This window comes from Balaenoptera borealis (assembly GCF_965194805.1).
Source record: "Balaenoptera borealis genome assembly, chromosome: 7".
NCBI lineage: Eukaryota > Metazoa > Chordata > Mammalia > Artiodactyla > Balaenopteridae > Balaenoptera > Balaenoptera borealis.
In genome coordinates, this window is record NC_138864.1 from 19,590,590 (window position 1) to 19,611,448 (window position 20,859).

At 41.3% G+C, this 20,859-nt stretch overlaps 1 protein-coding gene across 1 annotated transcript in view; it reads left to right on the forward strand.

Moving 5' to 3' along the window:
• The window catches only part of LAMB4 (laminin subunit beta 4), a 115,682-nt gene extending 98,947 nt beyond the window's left edge, over positions 1–16,735 (forward strand). Inside the window, 2 exon segments of the mRNA XM_082400401.1 lie at positions 5,831–5,895; positions 5,899–16,735. Coding sequence (XP_082256527.1) covers positions 5,831–5,895; positions 5,899–5,970 — 137 coding nt within the window. The 3' untranslated portion in view covers positions 5,971–16,735.
• The last annotated feature ends 4,124 nt before the right edge of the window (positions 16,736–20,859 follow it).

Below are 20,859 nucleotides of genomic sequence, written 5' to 3' on the forward strand. Positions count from 1 at the left end.
TGCCCTTGTCCTAACTTGGTACTTCTCAACCAGGGGTGATTTTATCCCCTCCCCTGGGGATAAAAATGTCTGAATACATTTCTGCTTGTCACAACAACGTCTAGTGGACGGAGGCCAGGGATGTTGCTAAATGTCCTGTAATGCACAGGACATCCCCCAACGGTGAACAATTATTCTGCCCGAAGTATCAGTAGTGCCGAGGTTGGGAAACCCTGTCCTAAGCTATGCTGCTCATTTTCTCCTCTCCTGCAAGTTACTTTTTTGGAGTTATGATCTAGACTCTAGGGTGCTAAGTCATTTATCATGGGTCTGTAGGTAGCAATCCAGAAGGAAAAATACTCTGAAAAAAATGGAAATTTTGATGCACAAAAGGTGCAGTGAACATAAAACACATACAATCAGAAAGGTAATCAGAGTGTTTTTTCCACAGCTGATATTCATGATTGTTCTGGGCAATCATCATGTCCTGAACCACCTCTAAATCATCAAGAAATATCGAATGGTAAGTGGTCTAGTTTTACTTCTAGTCGTATTTATTGTCTCCCAAAACTTTAAAATTAACCATATTCATTTCGAATATAAGTAACTCTCAAAATACTAAAATAACCCAGGGACTTCCCTGGCAGTCCAGTGGTTAAGACTCTGCGCTCCCAATGCAGAGGGCACAGGTTCGATCCCTGGTAGGGGAACTAAGATCCCACATGCCGCAGGATGGGGCCAAAAAAAAAAAGAAAAAACCAACTCTCACTTACAAATGCTACTTTATTATAAAATGAGTCGTTGGCCCTACAACTATTTATATCATCGTTATGAAATGAAAAAAATGAAAATGCAACATTAGTGTGGGCCAAAGTCAGGAAAAATACATACCAAACTGTTACCATTAGATATCTCTGGGGGCAGGGAGGGTGAAGAGGAAAACACTACTTTTTACATTTACAGAATTGTTTTAAAAAGTAGTGAGTTTTTTTCACTTTCAGTATTTTCTTAATAATTTTAAAAAGGAAATACTAGGAAAGATTCAAAAAGACAAATGTTGTTTTTACCTTGCACTCCATAGGCAATACCATGAAAAATCAGTTTCTATTATTCCCAGACCTTGGTCCTTCCTGTGAGAACAAAAACACAGGGAGGACCTTTTCTGTCTTATATTTTATGTCAGGGTCTACATTGTTTCCACTTTTCCTTATAGACTAAAACTTTCACAGTTCTTAAAATTAGGTTGGAAGAGAAGTTTAAGTCAGGGGACTTCTCAGATCAAAAGCAATGCATTCTACTACTTTTTTTTTCTCTCACTGTAAGGCTGTTTTCGCAACTCAACAAGATAGGAAACTAAGACAGTGGTTTGGCCATCTTCCCAACTCTGTCACTTGAGAAGAGGCTGAACCACAAGGTCTGTGCTCTATTCCCCTCTGTTAGGAAGAGATGCCCATGGGATTCCAGAAAGAAGCCCTGACTTAACCTGACGAGGTCAAAGTGGAGAAAGCGGGGAGTGGGCCCCAGTGTGCAGCCAGGGTCCCTCCACAGAGTTTTGTGTCAGTCAGCATCCCAGCAAGGAACGAAAAGCACACTTGGATGTAATTCTGGATTGTGTGTTTATAAGCGGAGTTGTCTCAGTTATCTATTTACTGCATCACAAACTGTTCCCCAAACTTAATGGCTTAGAACAACAAGTGTGCACTGTTTGTGTGTGGTTTGCCTGGGTGGTGCAGGTCTCTCCTGGGGTGTTACTCAAGCAGCTGCATTGTCTGATGGGTCAGCTGGCAGGTCTGCCAGGGCCCAGGCTTGGCTGAGATGCTGGGTCTCTCTCCACAGGGTCTTTCCTTCCAGGCTGCTTTACAGCCTGGTGGATACAGGGTTCCGTAAGAATGGGCAGAAGGCCCGAGGCTCTTGATTGAGGTCCAGCAACATCATTTCTTCCACTTTCTATTGGTCAAAACAACTTGCAAAGCTGGACCTGGTTTGGGGAGTGAAGGTAAATAGACTCTATTTCTTGGTGGAAGGAACTAGAAAAAAAAAAAAAAACCACAGGAATTAAGGGAATCAACCAAGGGTGTGGAAGTCCTGGGTGACCAGCAGAGAAGCCATTAGTATCCTTGGACCTGAATGAGCCACGGGAAGGAGGAGTGTGAGTGCTGGAAGGCAGCGCTGTGAGCACAGAAGGGAGGAGGCCACCCTGTAGGAGCTGGACTTGAGAGAGAGCAGGACTGCCAGACCCTGCTGCTCACCACGAGTGCATTCCGCTCGCACTTCCCACCCTCTGATCCCTTCTCAGAACTGGCCAGTGGCCAAGTGTGAACGAAAGCCAGAGGTCAAGGGAGCCAGGTGATGTCATCTGTGGAGGCTGGCTTTCTTTCCAGGACACAGAGCAGGATGGGGCAAGGATCTGGTGGGGCAAATGAAAAGTATCCAGCACGATCTTGTTAACTTCCTTGGTAGAAACCCAAGGATCTATTTTTCTTTTAGTACAAATACCCTTTCAATGCTGACTCCCCTGTTCAATCCCAAATGGCCCGTATTTGAAAGTTTCTGGCGATAGAATGCTCACCACCTTCCATAGCAGCTCCTTAGTCTTTGAACTGCTGTGACTACTAGAAAGTTCTCTACATTCAGACAAAAATCTTCCTTCACGGAGCCTTCACCTGCTAGTTTCATTCTGTGTCCTCAGGATGACCAAAAACACATTTACTATGCTTTTCTGGCCACAAATACTTGAAAATAGCTACAGCACACGCCCTGAATCTTCTTTCTCTGTATGAAACGTAAACATAAAAGTTAATTCAACTTTTGTTCACAAGACAATTTCATATTTCTCTAGCAATCTAGCTTGTTCCTCTAAACACATGCTACATGCTAGTTTGACAGTTACCCCAAACCAACTGAGTATCCAGGTGTGATATGACCAAGTGAAGTGGAACATTTACCTTCCTTCCTTTAGAAGTTCCCCTTCAACCTAAGGTCAGTTTCTTTTCTAAAGGCCACCTCACACTGTTAACTATAGCTCTCTGTGCCTCTTCCATCCACTACTCTATGGGCTCCTGGTTAGGGTTTACTATAATTCTCAGGTATTTGTTGGATGAAGAATGGATAAGTGAATGGATGGATGGATGCATGGATGTGTGCATGGATGGATTCATGGATAGATGCATGGATGGATTCATGGATGGATTCATGGATAGATGCATGGATGTGTGCATGGATGGATTCATGGATAGATGCATGGATGGATGCATGGATAGATGCATGGATAGATGCATGGATGGATTCATGGATAGATGCATGGATGGATTCATGGATGGATTCATGGATAGATGCATGGATGGATTCCTGGATGGATTCATGGATGGATTCATGGATAGATGCATGGATGTGTGCATGGATGGATTCATGGATAGATGCATGGATGGATGCATGGATAGATGCATGGATAGATGCATGGATGGATTCATGGATAGATGCATGGATGGATTCATGGATGGATTCATGGATAGATGCATGGATGGATTCATGGATGGATTCATGGATGGATTCATGGATAGATGCATGGATGTGTGCATGGATGGATTCATGGATAGATGCATGGATGGATGCATGGATAGATGCATGGATAGATGCATGGATGGATTCATGGATAGATGCATGGATGGATTCATGGATAGATGCATGGATGGATTCATGGATAGATGCATGGATGTGTGCATGGGTGGATTCATGGATAGATGCATGGATGGATGCATGGATAGATGCATGGATAGATGCATGGATGGATTCATGGATAGATGCATGGATGGATTCATGGATAGATGCATGGATGGATTCATGGATGGATTCATGGATAGATGCATGGATGGATTCATGGATAGATGCATGGATGGATGCATGGATAGATGCATGGATGGATGCATGGATGGATTCATGGATAGATGCATGGATGGATGCATGGATAGATGCATGGATAGATGCATGGATGGATTCATGGATAGATGCATGGATGGATTCATGGATGGATTCATGGATAGATGCATGGATGGATTCATGGATGGATTCATGGATAGATGCATGGATGGATTCATGGATGGATTCATGGATGGATTCATGGATAGATGCATGGATGGATTCATGGATGGATTCATGGATAGATGCATGGATGGATTCATGGATGGATGTATGGATTCATAGATGGATGCATGGATGGATAAGAGTGAAGAGCATCACTTTGCTTTTACTGTTCAGGGACTTCCATATCAGCAGGGAAGAATGAAGAAATGAACATGTCTTTTTAAAAAAATGTCTTCAGTCTATTTCCTGAAAGATTGGGAAGCCCTAAAGTGATGGACACTTGTGTAAAAGTGAATATAGGAAGAACAAACCTTTGGAAATACAGCACTTCACCAAATCCAGTCAAGGTTTGTCATCTGTCTTTTCATTTCTAATGAATTCTAACTAGCTTTAGACAAAAATATCAGTTTGTCTACTGATTTAGGTGAAAACCTTGAGAAATCTGGTGAAAATAAGTGCTTTATCCATTGAATCAAAACAGAAAACTAAATATGTCCTTAATTGACACATAAATCCCTGTGTTTGGTATAACATGGGTATCCAGGACGAATCTATCAAATAGATATCATTTACTCCACTTTCTTTTTTTAATTAATTTTTATTGGAGTACAGTTGATTTACAATGTTGTGTTAATTTCTGCTATACAGCAAAGTGAATCAGTTACACATATACATATATCCATTCTTTTGTGGATTCTTTTCCCTTGTAAGTCATTACAGAGTATTGAGTAGAGTTTCCTGTGCTATACAGTAGGTCCTTATTAGTTATCTATTTTATACATAATAGTGTGTGTATGTCCATCCCAATCTCCCAGTATATCCCTCCTCCCCTCCCCACCTTGGTAACCGTAAGTTTGTTTTCTACATCTATGACTCTATTTCTGTTTTGTAAATAAGTTCGTTTGTACCATTTTTTAGATTCCACATATAAGCGATATCATATGTTATTTGTCTTTCTCTGTCTGACTTACTTGACTCAGCATGACAATCTCTAGGTCCATCCGTGTTGCTGCAAATGGCATTATTTCGTTCTTTTTTATGGCTGAGTAGTATTCCATTGTATATATGTACCACATCTTCTTTATCCTTTCATCCGTCACCTGACATTTAGGTCGCTTCCATGTCCTGGCTATTGTAAATAGTGCTGCAATGAATATTGGGGTGCATGTATCTTTTCAAATTAAGGTTTTCTCTGGGTATATGCCTGGGAGTGGGATTGCTGGATCATATGGTAGCTCTAGTTTTAATTTGTATGGAAACACAGACGACCCCAAATAGCCAAAGCAATCTTGAGAAAGAAAAATGGAGCTGGAGGAATCAGGCTCCCTGACTTCAGACTATACTATAAAGCTACAGTAATCAAAACAGTATGGTACTGGTACAAAACCAGAAATATAGATCAGTGGAACAGGATAGAAACTCCAGAGATAAACCCATGCACCTATGGTCACCTAATCTGTGGCAAAGGAGGCAAGAATATACAATGGAGAAAAGAGTCTCTTCAATAAGTGGTGCTGGGAAAAGTGTACAGCTACATGTAAAAGAATGAAATTAGAACATTCTCCAACACCATACACAAAAATGAACTGAAAATGGATTAAAGACCTAAATGTAAGACCGAATACTATAAAACTCTTAGAGGAAAACATAGGCAGAACACTCTCTGACATAAATCACAGCGGGATCTTTTTTGATCCACCTCCTAGAGTAATGAAAATAAAAATAAACAAATGGGACCTAATTAAACATTTACTCCATTTTCTTCTTTAAGATTTAGAAACAAAGATCCAAGCTTTGAATCTAAGTAGACAAGAAAAAGCTGATCAGCTGAAACAGTAGGGAGATCAAGTCATTGCCATTAAAAATGAAATCATCGAGCAAGAAAATAAATATGCTACCTGCTACAGTTAGGCAGAGTTAAAGTGCAAAATCACCTGTGCCTTCGTTTCTGGCTTCTCATGAGCAAACCTGAGGTGCAGTGCTGAAGTTGGGACGCACAAATGGTCAGCCTCTTCTGCCTCCATCCCCGAGCCCTCTCCTTGCCCAGTGTAGCTGTGGAGTGAAGCTTGGCCAAGGCAATGCCACTTTATATGGAATAGAAAGGGAGCAGTAAAGGGATCATCTCTGGTTTCGGAAACCTTTCCTTTTGCCTTCCTTTCCTTTCATAGCCTAAATATGACATACAATAGATATAGACATATGTACATATAACAAGTACAAATCTACAAATAAGTATGTATTCAAACTCATTTCAGTCCAGTGAACCTGAGTGTTAAATAAGTTGCTAGCAGCTGGGGTGGGGGGAGTGGGGAGTTCTAATCAATGGGAGTAAAGTTTCAGTTAAGCAAGATGAGTAAGTTCTAGAGATCTGCCGTACATTATACATATAGTCAATGATAATGTATTGTACACTTAAGCATTGAGTGTAAATCTCATTAAATGTTCTTACCACAATAAAATAAAAATAAATAAATTTAAACAAATTTAAATAAATCAATATTTCTAATACTGGGTTGGCATAAATATGGATGGGATATACTAGACTGTTCTGTAGTTTCTATTTGGATTTGCTTTTGCTTTGTCTGTAAAACTCTTATTCTGTTCTGAATAAAATGCATACAATTCAAAATATAACTCGTTTTTACACCCACTCTCCTACATATTCATTCTCTCAACCAAAGGATTCTGTTTTTCCCAAATGGCACTAGAACAATATACAAGAAGATAAATATTGAGCTACTTTTCATAATTTGTCTGCAAGCATTTTTTTAATATAAATTTATTTATTTATTTACTTATTTTTGCTGTGTTGGGCCTTTGCTGCTGCGCGCAGGCTTTCTCTAGTTGTGGCGAGCGGGGGCTATGCTTTGTTGCAGTGCACGGGCTTCTCATTGCAGTGGTTTCTCTTTGTTGCGGAGCACGGGCCCTAGAGTGCGCAGGCTTCAGTAGTTGTGGCACATGGGCTCAGTAGTTGTGGCTCACGGCCTCTAGAGCACAGGCTCAGTAGTTGTGGCACACGGGCTTAGTTGTTCCGCAGCATGTGGGATCTTCCCGGACCAGGGCTCAAACCCGTGTCCCCTGCATTGGCAGGCAGATTCTTAACCACTGCACCACCAGGGAAGTCCGTGTCTGCAAGCATTTTTGCTGTAAGATCTGCTGCTCATTTTTAAAAGACTAGCAATCATGTTGCTATTGTTTAGTATAAAAGATCAGATTGTTTCATTTCAAAATGGATCTATGATTTTGTATTAACTTTTCTTGCATGTATGTTATATGATAGAGCACACTGGGAATGCTCTCCTTCGGAGGGATTGTTTTAAGGGAATTTGACCCCACATCTGTGATTGAGAAATCATATACATCAACACTGATGTATAAAAGAGAAGAAGCAGCTGGAACCATTTCCATTAAGGGCTGGCTCATAACAGATGGATTTAATAATTCAACAAAGGAGCTTTAGGATTCCATATAAACATGGAATTACTTTAGATGTAGGTTACTAAGGAAAATCGCAGTTTCCCTGGTGATTGTGAAGAATAAGATGAAACTTTTCTACAGGAAGGACCACCCCAGAAGTCTCTCTTGAAATACATGATTGTAATCCTCCACGCATCCAGCACTTGGACTTTTGGAAACTTCCACCAACGAACAGCCCACAGAATGAACCAGAGTCGAAGAACACGACTATCACAAACATGATTGTTTACTCCAGTGTAGAGAGTGGAACACACTCCAACTTTCCCACTAGGATGCTGACTTTCAACTTGGTACAAATGATAGTCTTAGTTTTGCAAGCATGGTGATCTGTTTGAAATAGCTACGTTCAATTGTTCTACCTTTTCAGTGGGCAGACTCTACAAGTAATAGACTGGAGAGTGAGGAAAGGGTTAAAGAGGGAAGAGTTTCTGTCCTCTCTCTGGGGAGGCTGTTGAGTTCCAGAAAGACCGAAAATTCCCCAGTCATGAGGAAAGCACAGTGATCTGGGGAATCAAGTAGAAGGGCAAAGATAAACCCATCATCTCTGTGGGCCTCCAGGGATTGCAGTTTGATGAGGTTGGAAATATGTGATGTACTTTGGAAAGACTGCAACTAAAAAGTGGTTATGGTTTCTAAACTTTGGTGTTGAAAATAGTAAGCTTTGGTTATCTTTTTTTAAATGTACATAGGTGGAAAATCTCATTCCTCAGTAATGTCAGATAAATCATCTTAACTTCTATTACTTGCTGTATCAGTTCAAGATGTGACCAAGGCAAAGATTCAGTGGAAACAGTATCTCCTATTCATTGCGAAGTAATTTGACAATGTATAGCAAGATCTATTCTAAGACCAGTTAAACCTGTACATTAAGAAAAAATCTTAAACACGGGGGCGTGGGGGGAGGAGCTTTGGGGATAATTCATTGCCACACTACTTATGGTAAAATGAAAAGAATCCAAATAACTAAAAGTAAAAAGCCAACTAAATATTATGATTTTCCCAGTCTGAGTTCTTGATTGCAAACACTGAAAACTGACGAGAGTTTATCAAGCAGGAAGGGAATGTACAGGAAGGATATCTGAAAGCACATAAAATTGAAGAAATGGCTGGAGAAAATGTAACCAAGGACAATTATGCATCTGGGCGTATATTCAAGATCACACCTCAGGGACACTCAGGTAAGGATGCTCATGCTGGCCCTGATAGACACTCTCCACCATCCTGTTAATTTCCAACCGTCTCTGCCTCTTGTGTCACTTCTTTTTTATTAAGTTATTTATTGGCTGTGTTGGGTCTTTGTTGCTGTGCGGGCTTTCTCTAGCTGCTGTGAGCAGGAGCTACTCTTTGTTGCGGTGTGTGGGCTTATTGCGGTGGCTTCTCGTTGCGGAGCACGGGTTCTAGGGTGCACGGGCTTCAGTAGTTGTGGTGCGAGGGCTCAGTAGCTGTGGCTCGCGGGCTCCAGAGCACAGGCTCAGTAGTCGTGGCGCATGGGCTTAGTTGCTCTGTGGCATGTGGGAACTTCCCGGGCCAGGGATCAAACCCGTGTTCCCTGCATTGGCAGGCAGATTCTTAACCACTGAGCCACCAGGGAAGTCCCTCTTGTGTCACTTTCTCATGACTCAACATCCCTAGTAGAAGTGCCCAGTTGGCTGAACCTTCTCATGTGCCCTGGCTGCCAGGGAGTGAGAAGAGAGAATGTCTGCCCCCTTGGGCTCTGGTGGTGGGAGGGGAATTTTGCCTCCACCTATTTCGGACTCTTCCAAGGTAGGAAGGATTTTGCTTCCAGGCATCAATGAATGACAAATTTCCATTCTAGCCCACCTCTATGACTTCCTAATATCATAATACATTCTTCATCCCATCTTTTCTTCTAAAACAAAAACAAATGTTTCCACCAAACACAGTGTTGCATGCACTCAGCCATCTGAAAGCATATCCCCGGTGTTCGGGGGAACCAGCCTAAGAGCCCGTCCCTCACTCAGTGCATCCAGCTCTCAGGTGGTGTCTCCAGCTGAACTCTGTTCCTTTTCTACTTCTGTTACAAGTCTGTCTTGATGTACTGAATTCATAACTCAAAATGATAAAGTTCACTACCAACATATGCTAAGTACAGAATAGCAGTGGGGAAAGAGATTAAAAAGTTAAATATATTTTCTATTTCATAATAAAAATAGAAGTACCTATAAAATATCACATATTGAGAAACACAGATTGAGGTCGCAGACTTCTGTAACTACTCAAGAAGCTGTAGTTGGGATTTCTGATCTTTACATTCTGTCTTCAGCAAGCATCTCTTTGCCAGGTAGAGTGACCCAAACCTTCTTTCCTGAGGATTCTGAGCCTTGGAAGGTCCTGCACGAATGGAGGAGATTGCTCTTACATTTTTCCCTGGGACATGGCAAGACTAGACTGTCCGGATTCTAGCCGCTGTGCACCAGCGGCTCTATTTCCCTTTAAAAATCGAGATCAATTACCCCAGACAAAATTATAATCCCCCCCCCCCATTTTTTTGTCTTGTTTATCCTTTAGCATGAGAAGCCTGAAAAACTGGGAAATGGTATGTATTCTAGTCAGTGGAACAACTGTTGTGCTGTCAAGTGACGAGACTTCCTTAGGGACAAGAGCCCAGAGTCATAGGTACAGGAGGTAAAATTTTGCCTGTGAGTCATTTGGATGTAAGTGTGAGCAGCATCACACGTATTTCCACTCTTGGTTTTAGATCCATGTATTCTGCCTATACGATGCTTCATCAACTTTCCTGGTAGAAGGCGTGGCTCTGCCTCCCATCTAAGGAAGATAATTTGATGTAAGTAGCTAAGAAGAAGAAGAATTAAATGAATTAGAGTATGTAAAGCGCCTATATATGATAGTCAACAAATAATGTGATTAGAAGATACATTTTAATTCTTCCTGTAAATACTTACACACGTCAACATGCATCCATTTCCTTTGCCTCTATTATAATTATTCTAATAGTTTCCTAAATTTGAGTTGAGTGAACACTACATCAACTACCCAGCACTGGGAGGTCTGCTGAGGCATGAGAGACCAACACAGAGAAGGGTAGACTGAATTCTGACATCTCAGAGCAGGGGTTGAGGGAAGGGTAGGAGCCAGGAGCCAAGGTCACTGGGAGGAGTGACCAGGCTGGTAGAGACTGAGACTGGAAGATTCGATAGCGGGGATGGGCAGATAGAACCTAAGACACTGACTGTGGAAGACAGAGCAAGATGGTGGACCACGGGCTGGGTAGGCCACACAGCAGGTGTGTGGGCCAGTAAGTGTGGGGAAACCCTGTTACCAGAGACCAGCTAGAAACATTTGCAACTTATCTCTGAGTTCATTATGAAGATCAGGAAAATCATTAGAGAAATTATGAATATCAGGAGACAACCGATGATGAGGTAGCTGGTGTGGTCCATTTAGGAAACAATTCTGTCTTCTCCTAAATTAGAAACCAATCCCAGGTGAAGGGCGGCTCAAGGGCAGTAGGTGAGTGCAATTAGCCAAAGCCCCAAGGGGGCAAAATGAAGTGAAGGGAAATGGAAAGTAGATCCCGGCAAGAGCAAAGGAGACTGATGGGGCACAGGCTGGAAAGTGCTGTTCGATATCCCTCTTCTTTCTTTTGGTAATAGAACTCCTCCATGGTTTAACCAGGCACACGGCTGCCTACTTAGACTCTATTTCTCAACCTCCCTTGCAGTTCAGTATGACCACGGGACTAAATTCTGACCAACAGGATGTTCGTGAGAGTGTTGAGTGTAACTACAAGGGCACAACCTTCAAAGGAACCTGTTTAGAAATAGACTCAGACACAGAAAACAAACTTATGGTTACCACAGGGAAAAGGGAGGAGAGGGAGGGATAAATCAGGAGTTTACGATTAACAGATACAAACTACTATATATAAAATAGGTAAACAACAAGGACCTACTGTATAGCACAGGGAACTATAGTCGGTATCTTGTAATAACCTATAATGGAAAAGAATCTGAAAAAGAATATATATATATACACATATATGTATAACTGACTCACTTTGCTGTACACCTGAAACTAACACAACATTGTAAATCAACTCTATGTCAATTAAAAAGAAAAAGTAAAAGGAAGCTGTTTGCCCTTTGTGGTAGGCAGAATAATGGCCTCCAAAAGATGTCCATGTCCTCATCTCTGTAACCTGTAAGAATAGGTTATATTACATGGTGAAGAGCAATTAGGCTTACAGGTGGAATTATGGTGCTAATCTACTAATCAGCTGACCTTGACGCAGGGCAATCAGCCTGGATTACCCAGGTGGGCCCAATGTAATTATAAAGGTTTATAAACATGGAAGGAGGCAGCAGAGAGAGACGCCAGGCTGGGAAGGGTTTGGCCGATGCTGGTGGTTTTGAAGCTGGAAGAAGAGGACCCTAGAAGCTGGAAGAAGCAAGGAAAAGGATTCTCCTCCGCTGGTTCCACAAAGAGAGCACAGCCATGCGACTCCTGGACTTCAGCCCAGGGAGACCTGTGTCAGACGTCGAACCCACAGAACTGTAAGGTAAAGTCATGTTGTTTTAAGTCCTGTGTTTGTGGTGATTAGTTACAGCAGCTCTAGGAGACGAATCCACCTTCCATTTGTTTTTTCAGCCTTCCGCTGGGCCAGAATATGGTGAGTCAGCTGTAACCATGTAGAAGAGGATAACACTGGTGAAACAAGGTAAAAGCAGTACGGGTCCCTGCACGACTGTACCAGTGAGGGTTCTGGCAGGAGACAAGGGCATGGGCTGGACAGTTTAATAAGGAACTGTTGACAAAGATGTGGGCAGGGAGAAGGAAAGCCATAAAGGACAGCAGCCCAGATCCAGCACCAGGCAGGGGGCTATTGCCACCGTTGGACAGGGGTGAGGAGAGAGGGTGAAAACAACAGACTAAAGATGGAGTGCGTAGAAGGGGCATTCAACAGGACCTGTAGGGACTTCCCTGGCGGTCCAGTGGTTAGGACTTGGTGCTTTCACTACGGCGGCCCAGGTTCAATCCTTGGTCGGGGAACTAAGATACCGCAAACCGAGAGGGGCAATGAAAAAAGAAAAAGCAACCTGTGATCTCTGGTTGAGGGATGCAGCCAACTGTGACCACCCTGCGGAGAGTCGTGGGGCATAAACACCCTGGAGTCCTGCCCCCTCCCCAGGTCTGATCTCTTGCTAGTGCTTCCCATTAGCTGAACCAAGGAACTGGGTTGATGTGTCCAAGTAGCTCCGCCTCTGGGGGCAGGGGGAGTGGGGGCACGTCAGTCTCGAGAGGTCCAGTGACCTTGTGGTTTAAAGCTGTCTGTACCTGACTCCCCTGGACTACCTGCCAGCTTGAACTTGTATAAGGTAGAAAAGCAAACCCCTCCTATTTATGTCACTATGATTTTGGTCTGTGTCAAAGCAGCTGAACCAGCGTTCTCACCAGTATCTTCGCGGTGCTAAGGGGACTCTAAACCCTCTCCAGACTGCTACAGCAGTCCCCTCTCTGCCCCGCCTTAGGGGGACAGGGGCCCAAGGGTCAGGTGATAAGTGCAAATCCTGGTTTGTCCCCTACACGATCTCAGGTGATTCACAGTCTCTCTGAATCTTAAGTCCTCATTGCCTTCAGCTGTAAAATGCCAGTGACTAGACCCGGGCTCCCCACCGGGATCACAGAGCCAATTCGAGTGAAAGGGCTTTGAGTAGAGTGAGGTGTTACTGAAATCCTTTAAGACATAATGACTATCCCGTTGTATGCGGTACCTCTGTATTTCCCTTCCGCCGTCGCTCCTGTAGTGTTGTCCTCCGTGAAATCCTAACTCTTATCTCTCCTCCGAACCAGCCCTTTCCTGAAGGGAAACCTCACTTTACCCTGCAGTCCCCTCTCTCTGGCCTGGTTCACAGCCCTTTCTCTGAAGCTCTCTCTTCTCTTGCCAATTGGCTGATAAACCTTCCCCGCCTAACCCGAGAGTAAGTTCCCTGAAGACACAGAGTATGTCTTTGGCCACATCAGCGTCCCTTTTAGAACTCGGCACAATGCAGAACATGCTAAATATTTGTTCACATACACATTAGTTTCATAAATCCACTCCAAAGTGTTGGAAGTCGGGCATTCTTTGGACCACTGCTGACTTAGAAGTTTTTCCACTGTAATGTGAAACCAGCTCACCCTATGGGTCAACTCTCTAAACATGTATTCGAGAATAATTCAAATCTCTACTTCCATATTTGGAGGAAACACTGCCACATGGGAAGAATACGTAAGGCAACAGAAATCCTCTTCCGCGTCTGCCTCCCCCTCGGTAACTAACCCGCTCCAGAGCAGCTATTGCAAATCCTTTCCCCCCCACCACCTTTCTCTGGAAACTCCTCCCCCGCTAAAAGCTCCCCCCAAGCCAAGCGCTTCACTCTCTTGTGTTGCCTCCTCTGCCCTCAGATCTAGTGTCTTCGCTTTGCTCTTGCTCGCGCTTGCTTTCCCCCGACCACGTACGTGTGTTTACAGGACTGTTGACGTTTTCCAAGTCACAGGGCATACACGAGGGCAAGTCACTCCCCAGCCAAGGTCGTCCTCACTGACAGGTGACAGCGCGCTTCCCAGGCAGAGCCCACTGAGCCGGGGGAAGCACGGCCTCTCCTCTCCACTCAGTCAGCCTTTGTCTAGAAAAAGTGACTGCGGTTAAGTGACTAAGCATACAACGCTAAAGGACACGTTTGAAAACCTACTTTTATAAATATTAGATATATAACGGTTTATATATTTATGCATACACTTCAAGATATATGCAAAATTCATATAAATGCAACTAGAATCGGTAGGCTTCTCAGTAACCCTTAGTCATTAAACAAATCAGTTTAATCAAACCCTCCTGTGTAGGAACCGTCCCGCTGCCCTCACCACCCCTTGCCCCCAACCTCACCCACCCCTCACAAACATGCTACACCCCTCCCCAAGCAAGCTTGACTAGAACTTTCTTTTTTTAACTCACTTTATGCTTGTAACTAAAAGTTCCTTCCCAGCCCTGATTCTCGTGCTTCGGAAAAAGGAACAGTTTTGAAACGTGAACGGAAGTTCTCACCGCCTTTTTCCATTATAAGCTTTGAGGCTTTTAGTAACGAGCTGCCTGCTTACAATTTCTCAGAAGAAGTCCCCTGTTTCTTCTTTCATGTTCCATGCCCTCAGCCCTCTGTTTCTTCTCTTGTGAGAGTGGAAGAAGGAGGATATTTTTTCCCTCTCCAACATAAAGCAGCCAAAGCAGACCTGCTCTTAGCACCTCAGACGTCAGCACCTAGCTTTGTCTCTTCTGGGGAATAACTTGAACCGACATATAATCTTTTTTTTTAGTTGAAGTGTAGTTGATTTTACAATGGTTCAGGTATACAAGTGATTCAGTTTTATGTATATATGTATTCTTTTTCAGATTCTTTTCCCTTGCAGCTTATTACAGCATATTGAATATAGTTCCCTGTGCTACACAGTAGGTCCTTGTTGTTGATCTATTTTATATATAGTAGGATGTATCTGTTAATCCCAAATTGCTAATTTATCCCTCTTCGCCTTTGCCCTTTGGTAACCACAAGTTTGTCTTCAATGGCTGCGAGTCTATTTCTGTTTTGTAAGTTCATTCGAACCTACATATAATCTTTAACTTATCAAATTCTGAGTGCCATGGCAGAAGGCTTCTCCTGCTCTACCTACATGTCCCTGATTCAGCCTGCCACCTGAACGAACTTTGTTACACGAAGCAAGCTTACTACAATCTATGTTAAACATTAATCCGAACATACAGGGTTTTTGGACAGAGACATAAAGTGTCTTCTTCACTGTCATGGAATTTGTGATTTTATTTTTTTAAACACTCAAGTGTTTGATTTACAGCGATATCTGACATAGTTCCACATGCAACCATAGCTCTGTTGATGACAAGCACCAAAGGCTAGGGTTAGATAGTTGGCTGCATTTTATCTTACATTCACTAGGTAGTAATAGATTAAGGATACTGCATTTCAGAGCTCTCTCTAGTCATCCCAATGTGGCACCAAGAATTAAAATCTAACCTTAATAGTACTGGTACTTTCCTGCAGTGAAGACTTTGAAATATTTAGCCCACAAAACGTTCTCAGTAGTGTAAAAAACCAAACAAAAAACCCCAATAATAAAATCCCCCAGTGGAAGAGGTTACCTCTCAAGGGAACAGATATAAAATGACTGTCAGAAATACTAGATGCAGCTGGGCAAACCCTTAGACACTAGATGCAGGCATCTCCGGAGCTCTCACACCTAATATGCTCCCTGACCCTGCCTCTTGCTCAGGAAAGAGGTTTAAGAAATCCCAAATGCAAGAGATCTAAACAATTGCCTAGTCCCATCCCCTCATTTTGTGTAGAGCACCTAGGTTAATTTAGCCAGGGTCACACAGCTAGTCGACAGAAATGCCAAGGCAGGTGTGATAGGAAATACATCCCTCTCTCTCGCCCTCTCTTTCAAGACCACTTGCTCTTTTAACCAGTCTTAGGCTCTACTTAATGGGCCATCAAATCCAGCAAAACCATTTTCTTAAAATTGACTAACCCATTTCTTTACATAAGTGGCTTGCCTTAGAAGTTAAATATTTTTAACGTTAATATTTCACAGAAAGTCTTCCTTTCTGCTTGGAAAAAAAAAAAAAGGTCAAAGTAGCTAACCAAATAGAAATACTTTATCCTTAATGTGTGAACAAAAAAGTATACCCTTTTCAAACTAGTATGTCTTTTGAGAGAATATCCAACTCCATGAACATATCATTGTAGTTATTAAACACATTCGACTGAATTATTTTCAGTCCTCAAAACTCTCCATGTAGTTTAAAAAAGAAATAGGACTACAATGTAACATAAGTACAAGATAGGCCAAATTTTAGGTATGAAGCTTTATTATATCTAAAATTTATTACAATATATATTTAACAAATTCATTTGATCATGTAGGAAAAGAAAATAAACCTAACTACTAAAAGAACTACTTGTTTGGGGGCATTAGTTCTAGATGATATAAAAATTTCTAGGACTCTGTAATAACCAAACAGCCATCCAGATTATTACTTCTGTGAAAGTACATATCTAAATTAGTCCATGTTTTTTTTTCCTAAAGTATAGTTGATATACAATATTGTGTTAATTACTGCTGTACAGCAAAGTGATTCAGTTATACATATATATATATACATTTTATTTTTTCCATTATGGTTTATCAGAGGATATTGAATGTAGTTCCCTGTGCTGTACAGTAGGACCTTGTTGTTTATCCATTTTGTATATACAAGCTTATATCTGCTCACCCCAACCTCCCAATCCATCCCTCCCCCAACCCCCTCTCTGTTGGCAACCACCAGTCTGTTCTGTATGTCCGTGTTTCTGTTTCATAGATAGGTTCGTTTGTGTCATATTTTAGATTCCACATGTAAGTGATATCATACGGTATTTGTATTTCTCTTTCTGATTTACTTCACTTAGTATGATCATCTCTATCCATGTTGCTGTAAATGGCATTATTTCATTCTTTTTTATGGCTGAATAGTATTCCATTGTGTATATGTACCATATCTTATTTATCTTTTCCTCTGTCAATGGACATTGAGGTTGTTTGTATGTCTTGGCTATTGTGAGTAGTGTTGCTATGAACATAGGGGTGTATGTATCTTTTCAAATTATGGTTTTCTCTGGATATATGCCCAGGGGTGGGATTGCTGGGTCATATGCCAACTCTATTTTTAGTTTTCTGAGGAAGTTCTGTACTGTTTTCCATAATGACTGTACCAACTTACGTTCCCACCAACAGTGTAGGTGGGTTCCCCTTTCTCCACACTCTCTCCAGCATTTGTTATTTGTAGACTTTTTGATGATGGCCATTCTGACTGGTGTGAGGTGGTACCTCATTGTAATTTAGATTTACATTTCTCTAATGAGTGATGTTGAGCGTCTTGTCTTTTTTTTTAATACATTTATTGATTGATTGATTGATTTATGGCCGCGTTGAGTCTTCGTTGCTGCGTGCAGGCTTTCTCTAGTTGCGGCGAGCAGAGCTACTCTTTGTTGCGGTGCAGGCTTCTCATTGCAGTGGCTTCTCTTGTTGCAGAGCACAGGCTCTAGGTGCACGGGCTTCAGTAGTTGTGGCACATGGGCTCAGTAGTTATGGCTCGCAGGCTGTAGAGTGCAGGCTCGGTAGTTGTGGCACACAGGCTTAGTTGCTCTGCGGTATGTGGGATCTTCCTGGACCAGGGATCAAACCCGTGTCCCCTGCATTGGCAGGCAGATTCTTAACCACGGCGCCACCAGGGAAGTCCCTTGAACATCTTTTCACGTGCCTACTGGCCATGTGTATGTCTTCTTCTGAGAAATGTCTATTTAGGTCTTGTGCCCATTTTTCAGTTGGGTTGTTTTGTTGTTGAGTTGTATGAGCTTGTTGTGTATTTTGGAAATTAAGGCTTTGTCGGTCACATTGTTTGCATATATTTTCTCTCAATCTGTAGGCTCTCTTCTTGTTTTGTTTATGGTTTCCTTTGCTGTGCAAAAGCTTGTAAGTTTGATTATGTCCCATTTGTTTATTTTTGCTTTTATTTCTATAGCCTTGGGAGACTGACCTAAGAAAACATTGGTATGATTTATGTCAGAGAATGTTTTGCCTATGTTCTCTTCTAGGAGTTTTATGGTGTCATGTCTTAAGTCTTTAAGCCATCGTGAGTTTATTTTTTTTGTACGGTGAGAGGGTGTGTTCTAACTTCATTGATTTACATGCAGTTGTCCAACTGTCCCAACACCACTTGCTGAAGAGTCTGTCATTTTCCCATTGTATATTCTTGCCTCCTTTGTCAAAGATTAATTGACTGTCATTGCTGAAGAGTCTGTCATTATTCATATGCTCTCTATTCTGTCCTTTTGATCCGTATGTCTGTTTTGTGCCAATACCACACTGTTTTGGTTACTGTGGCTTTGTAGTATTGTCTGAAGTCTAGGAGGGTTATGCCTCCTGCTTTGTTCTTTTTCTTCAGGATTGGTTTGGCAATTCTGGTTCTTTTATGCTTGCATATAAATTTTAGGATTATTTGTTCTAGTTCTGTGAAAAATGTCATGGGTGATTTGGTAGGGGTTACATTAAACCTGTAGATTGCTTTGGGTAGTATGGCCATTTTAACAATATTCTTCCAATCCAAGAGCATGGGATAGCTTTCCATTTCTTTGAATCATCTTCAGTTTCCTTTATTAATGTTTTATAGTTCTCAGTGTATAAGTGTTTCACCTCCTTGGTCAGGTTTATTCCTAAGTATTTTATTTTGGGAGGTGTGATTTTGAAAGATATTGTATTTTTAACATTCCCTTTCTGATAGTTCATTGTTGGTGTAAAGAAATGCAACCGATTTCTGTATGTTAATCCTGTATTCTGCTACCTTGCTGAATTCGGTGATCAGTTCTAGTAGTTTTTGTGTGGAGTTTTTAGTATTTCTATATATAGAATCATGTCATCTGCATATAATGACAATTTTACCTCTTCACTTCCAATTTGGATAACTTTTATTTCTTTTCCTTCTCTGATTGCTGTGACTAGGACTTCCAATACTATGTTGAATAGGAGAGGTGAGAGTGGGCATCCTTGTCTTGTTCCAGATTTTAGCAGGATGGCTTTCAGCTTCTCCCCATTGAGTATTATATTGGCTGTGTGTTTGTCATAAATAGCTTTTATTATATTGAGATATGTTCCCTCTATACCCACTTTGGTAAGAGCTTTTTTTTTTTTTATCATGAATCAATGTTGAATTTTGTCAAATGCTTTTTCTGCATCTATTGAGATGATCATGTGGTTTTTGTCTTTTCTTTTGCTTATGTGATGTATCACGTTGATTTTGCATATGTTGAAGCATCCTTGTGAATTCGGGATGAATCCCACTTGGTAGTGGTGTAGGATCTTTTTTATGGGTTGTCGGATTTGGTGTGCTAAAATTTTGCTGAATTTTTGCATCTTTATTCATCAGAGATATTTGCCTTTGTCTTTTTTGGTGGTGCCTTTCTCTGGTTTTGGTATCAGGATGATGGTGGCTTTCATAGAATGTCTTTGGGAGTGTTCCCTCTTTAATTTTTTGGAAAAGTTTGAGAAGAATTGGTATAAGTTCTTCTTTGTATGTTTGGAAGTATTTGCCTGTGAAGCCTTCTGGTCCTGGACTTTTTTGTAGGGAGTTTTTAAGCTACAGATTCTATTTCACCTCTAGTGATCAGTCTGTTCAAATTATTTCTTTTTGATTCAGTTTTGGTGGGCTGTATGTTTCTGGAAAGTTGTCTATTTCTTCTAGGTTGTCAAATTTGTTGGCATATGATTGTTCATAGTATTCCCTTATGGTTTTTTGTATTTCTGTAGTATCGATTGTTATGTCTCCTTTTTCATTTCTTATTTTATTTGGGTTCTCTGTTTTCTTGGTGAGCCTGGCCAGAGGTTTGCTAATTGTGTTTACCCTTTCAAAGAACCAGCTCTTGGTTTTGATTTTTTTCCTATTGTTTTTTTAATCTCTATTTTCCTTATTTCCTCTCTGATCTTTATTTCCTTCCTTTGGCTGACTTTAAGTTTTGTTTGTTCTTTTTCTAATTCTTTTAGATGGTAGGTTATATTTATTCGAGATTTTTCTTATTTTTGAGGATGGCCTGTATTGCTGTGAACTTCCCTCTAAGGACTGCTTTTGCTGCATCCCATAGATTATGTATGGTTGTGTTTTCATTGTCATTTGTCTCAAGGTATTTTGTAATTTCCTCTTGGATTTCATTGTTGACCCATTGGTTTTTTAGTAGCATTTTGTTTAGTCTCCATGTCATCGTTTTATTCTCGTTTCTTTTTTTTTTTTGCAGTTGATTTCTAGTTTCATGCTGTTGTGGTCAGAAAAGATGCTTGAGATAATTTCTATACTCTTAAATCTGCTGAGGCTTGTTTTGTGCCCTAGTACATGGTCAATCCTAGAGAATGGTCCATGTGCACTTGAAAAGAATATGTGTTCTGGTTTTTTGGATGTAATGCCCTAAAAATACCAATTAAGTCTAACTGTTCTATTGTATTATTTAGGATCTCTGTTGCCTTATTGATTCTCTGTCTGGAAGATCTGTCCATTGATGTGAGTGGGATGTTAAAGTCTCCTACTATTATTGTATTCCCATCAATTTCTCCCTTTACGTCTGTTAGTATTTGTTTTATGTATTTGGGTGCTCCTATATTAGGTGCATATGTGTTGATGAGTGTAAAATCCTTTTCTTGTATTGATCCTTTTATTATATAGTGTCCTTCTTTTTCTTTATGGCCTTTGTTTTAAAGTCTATTTTGCCC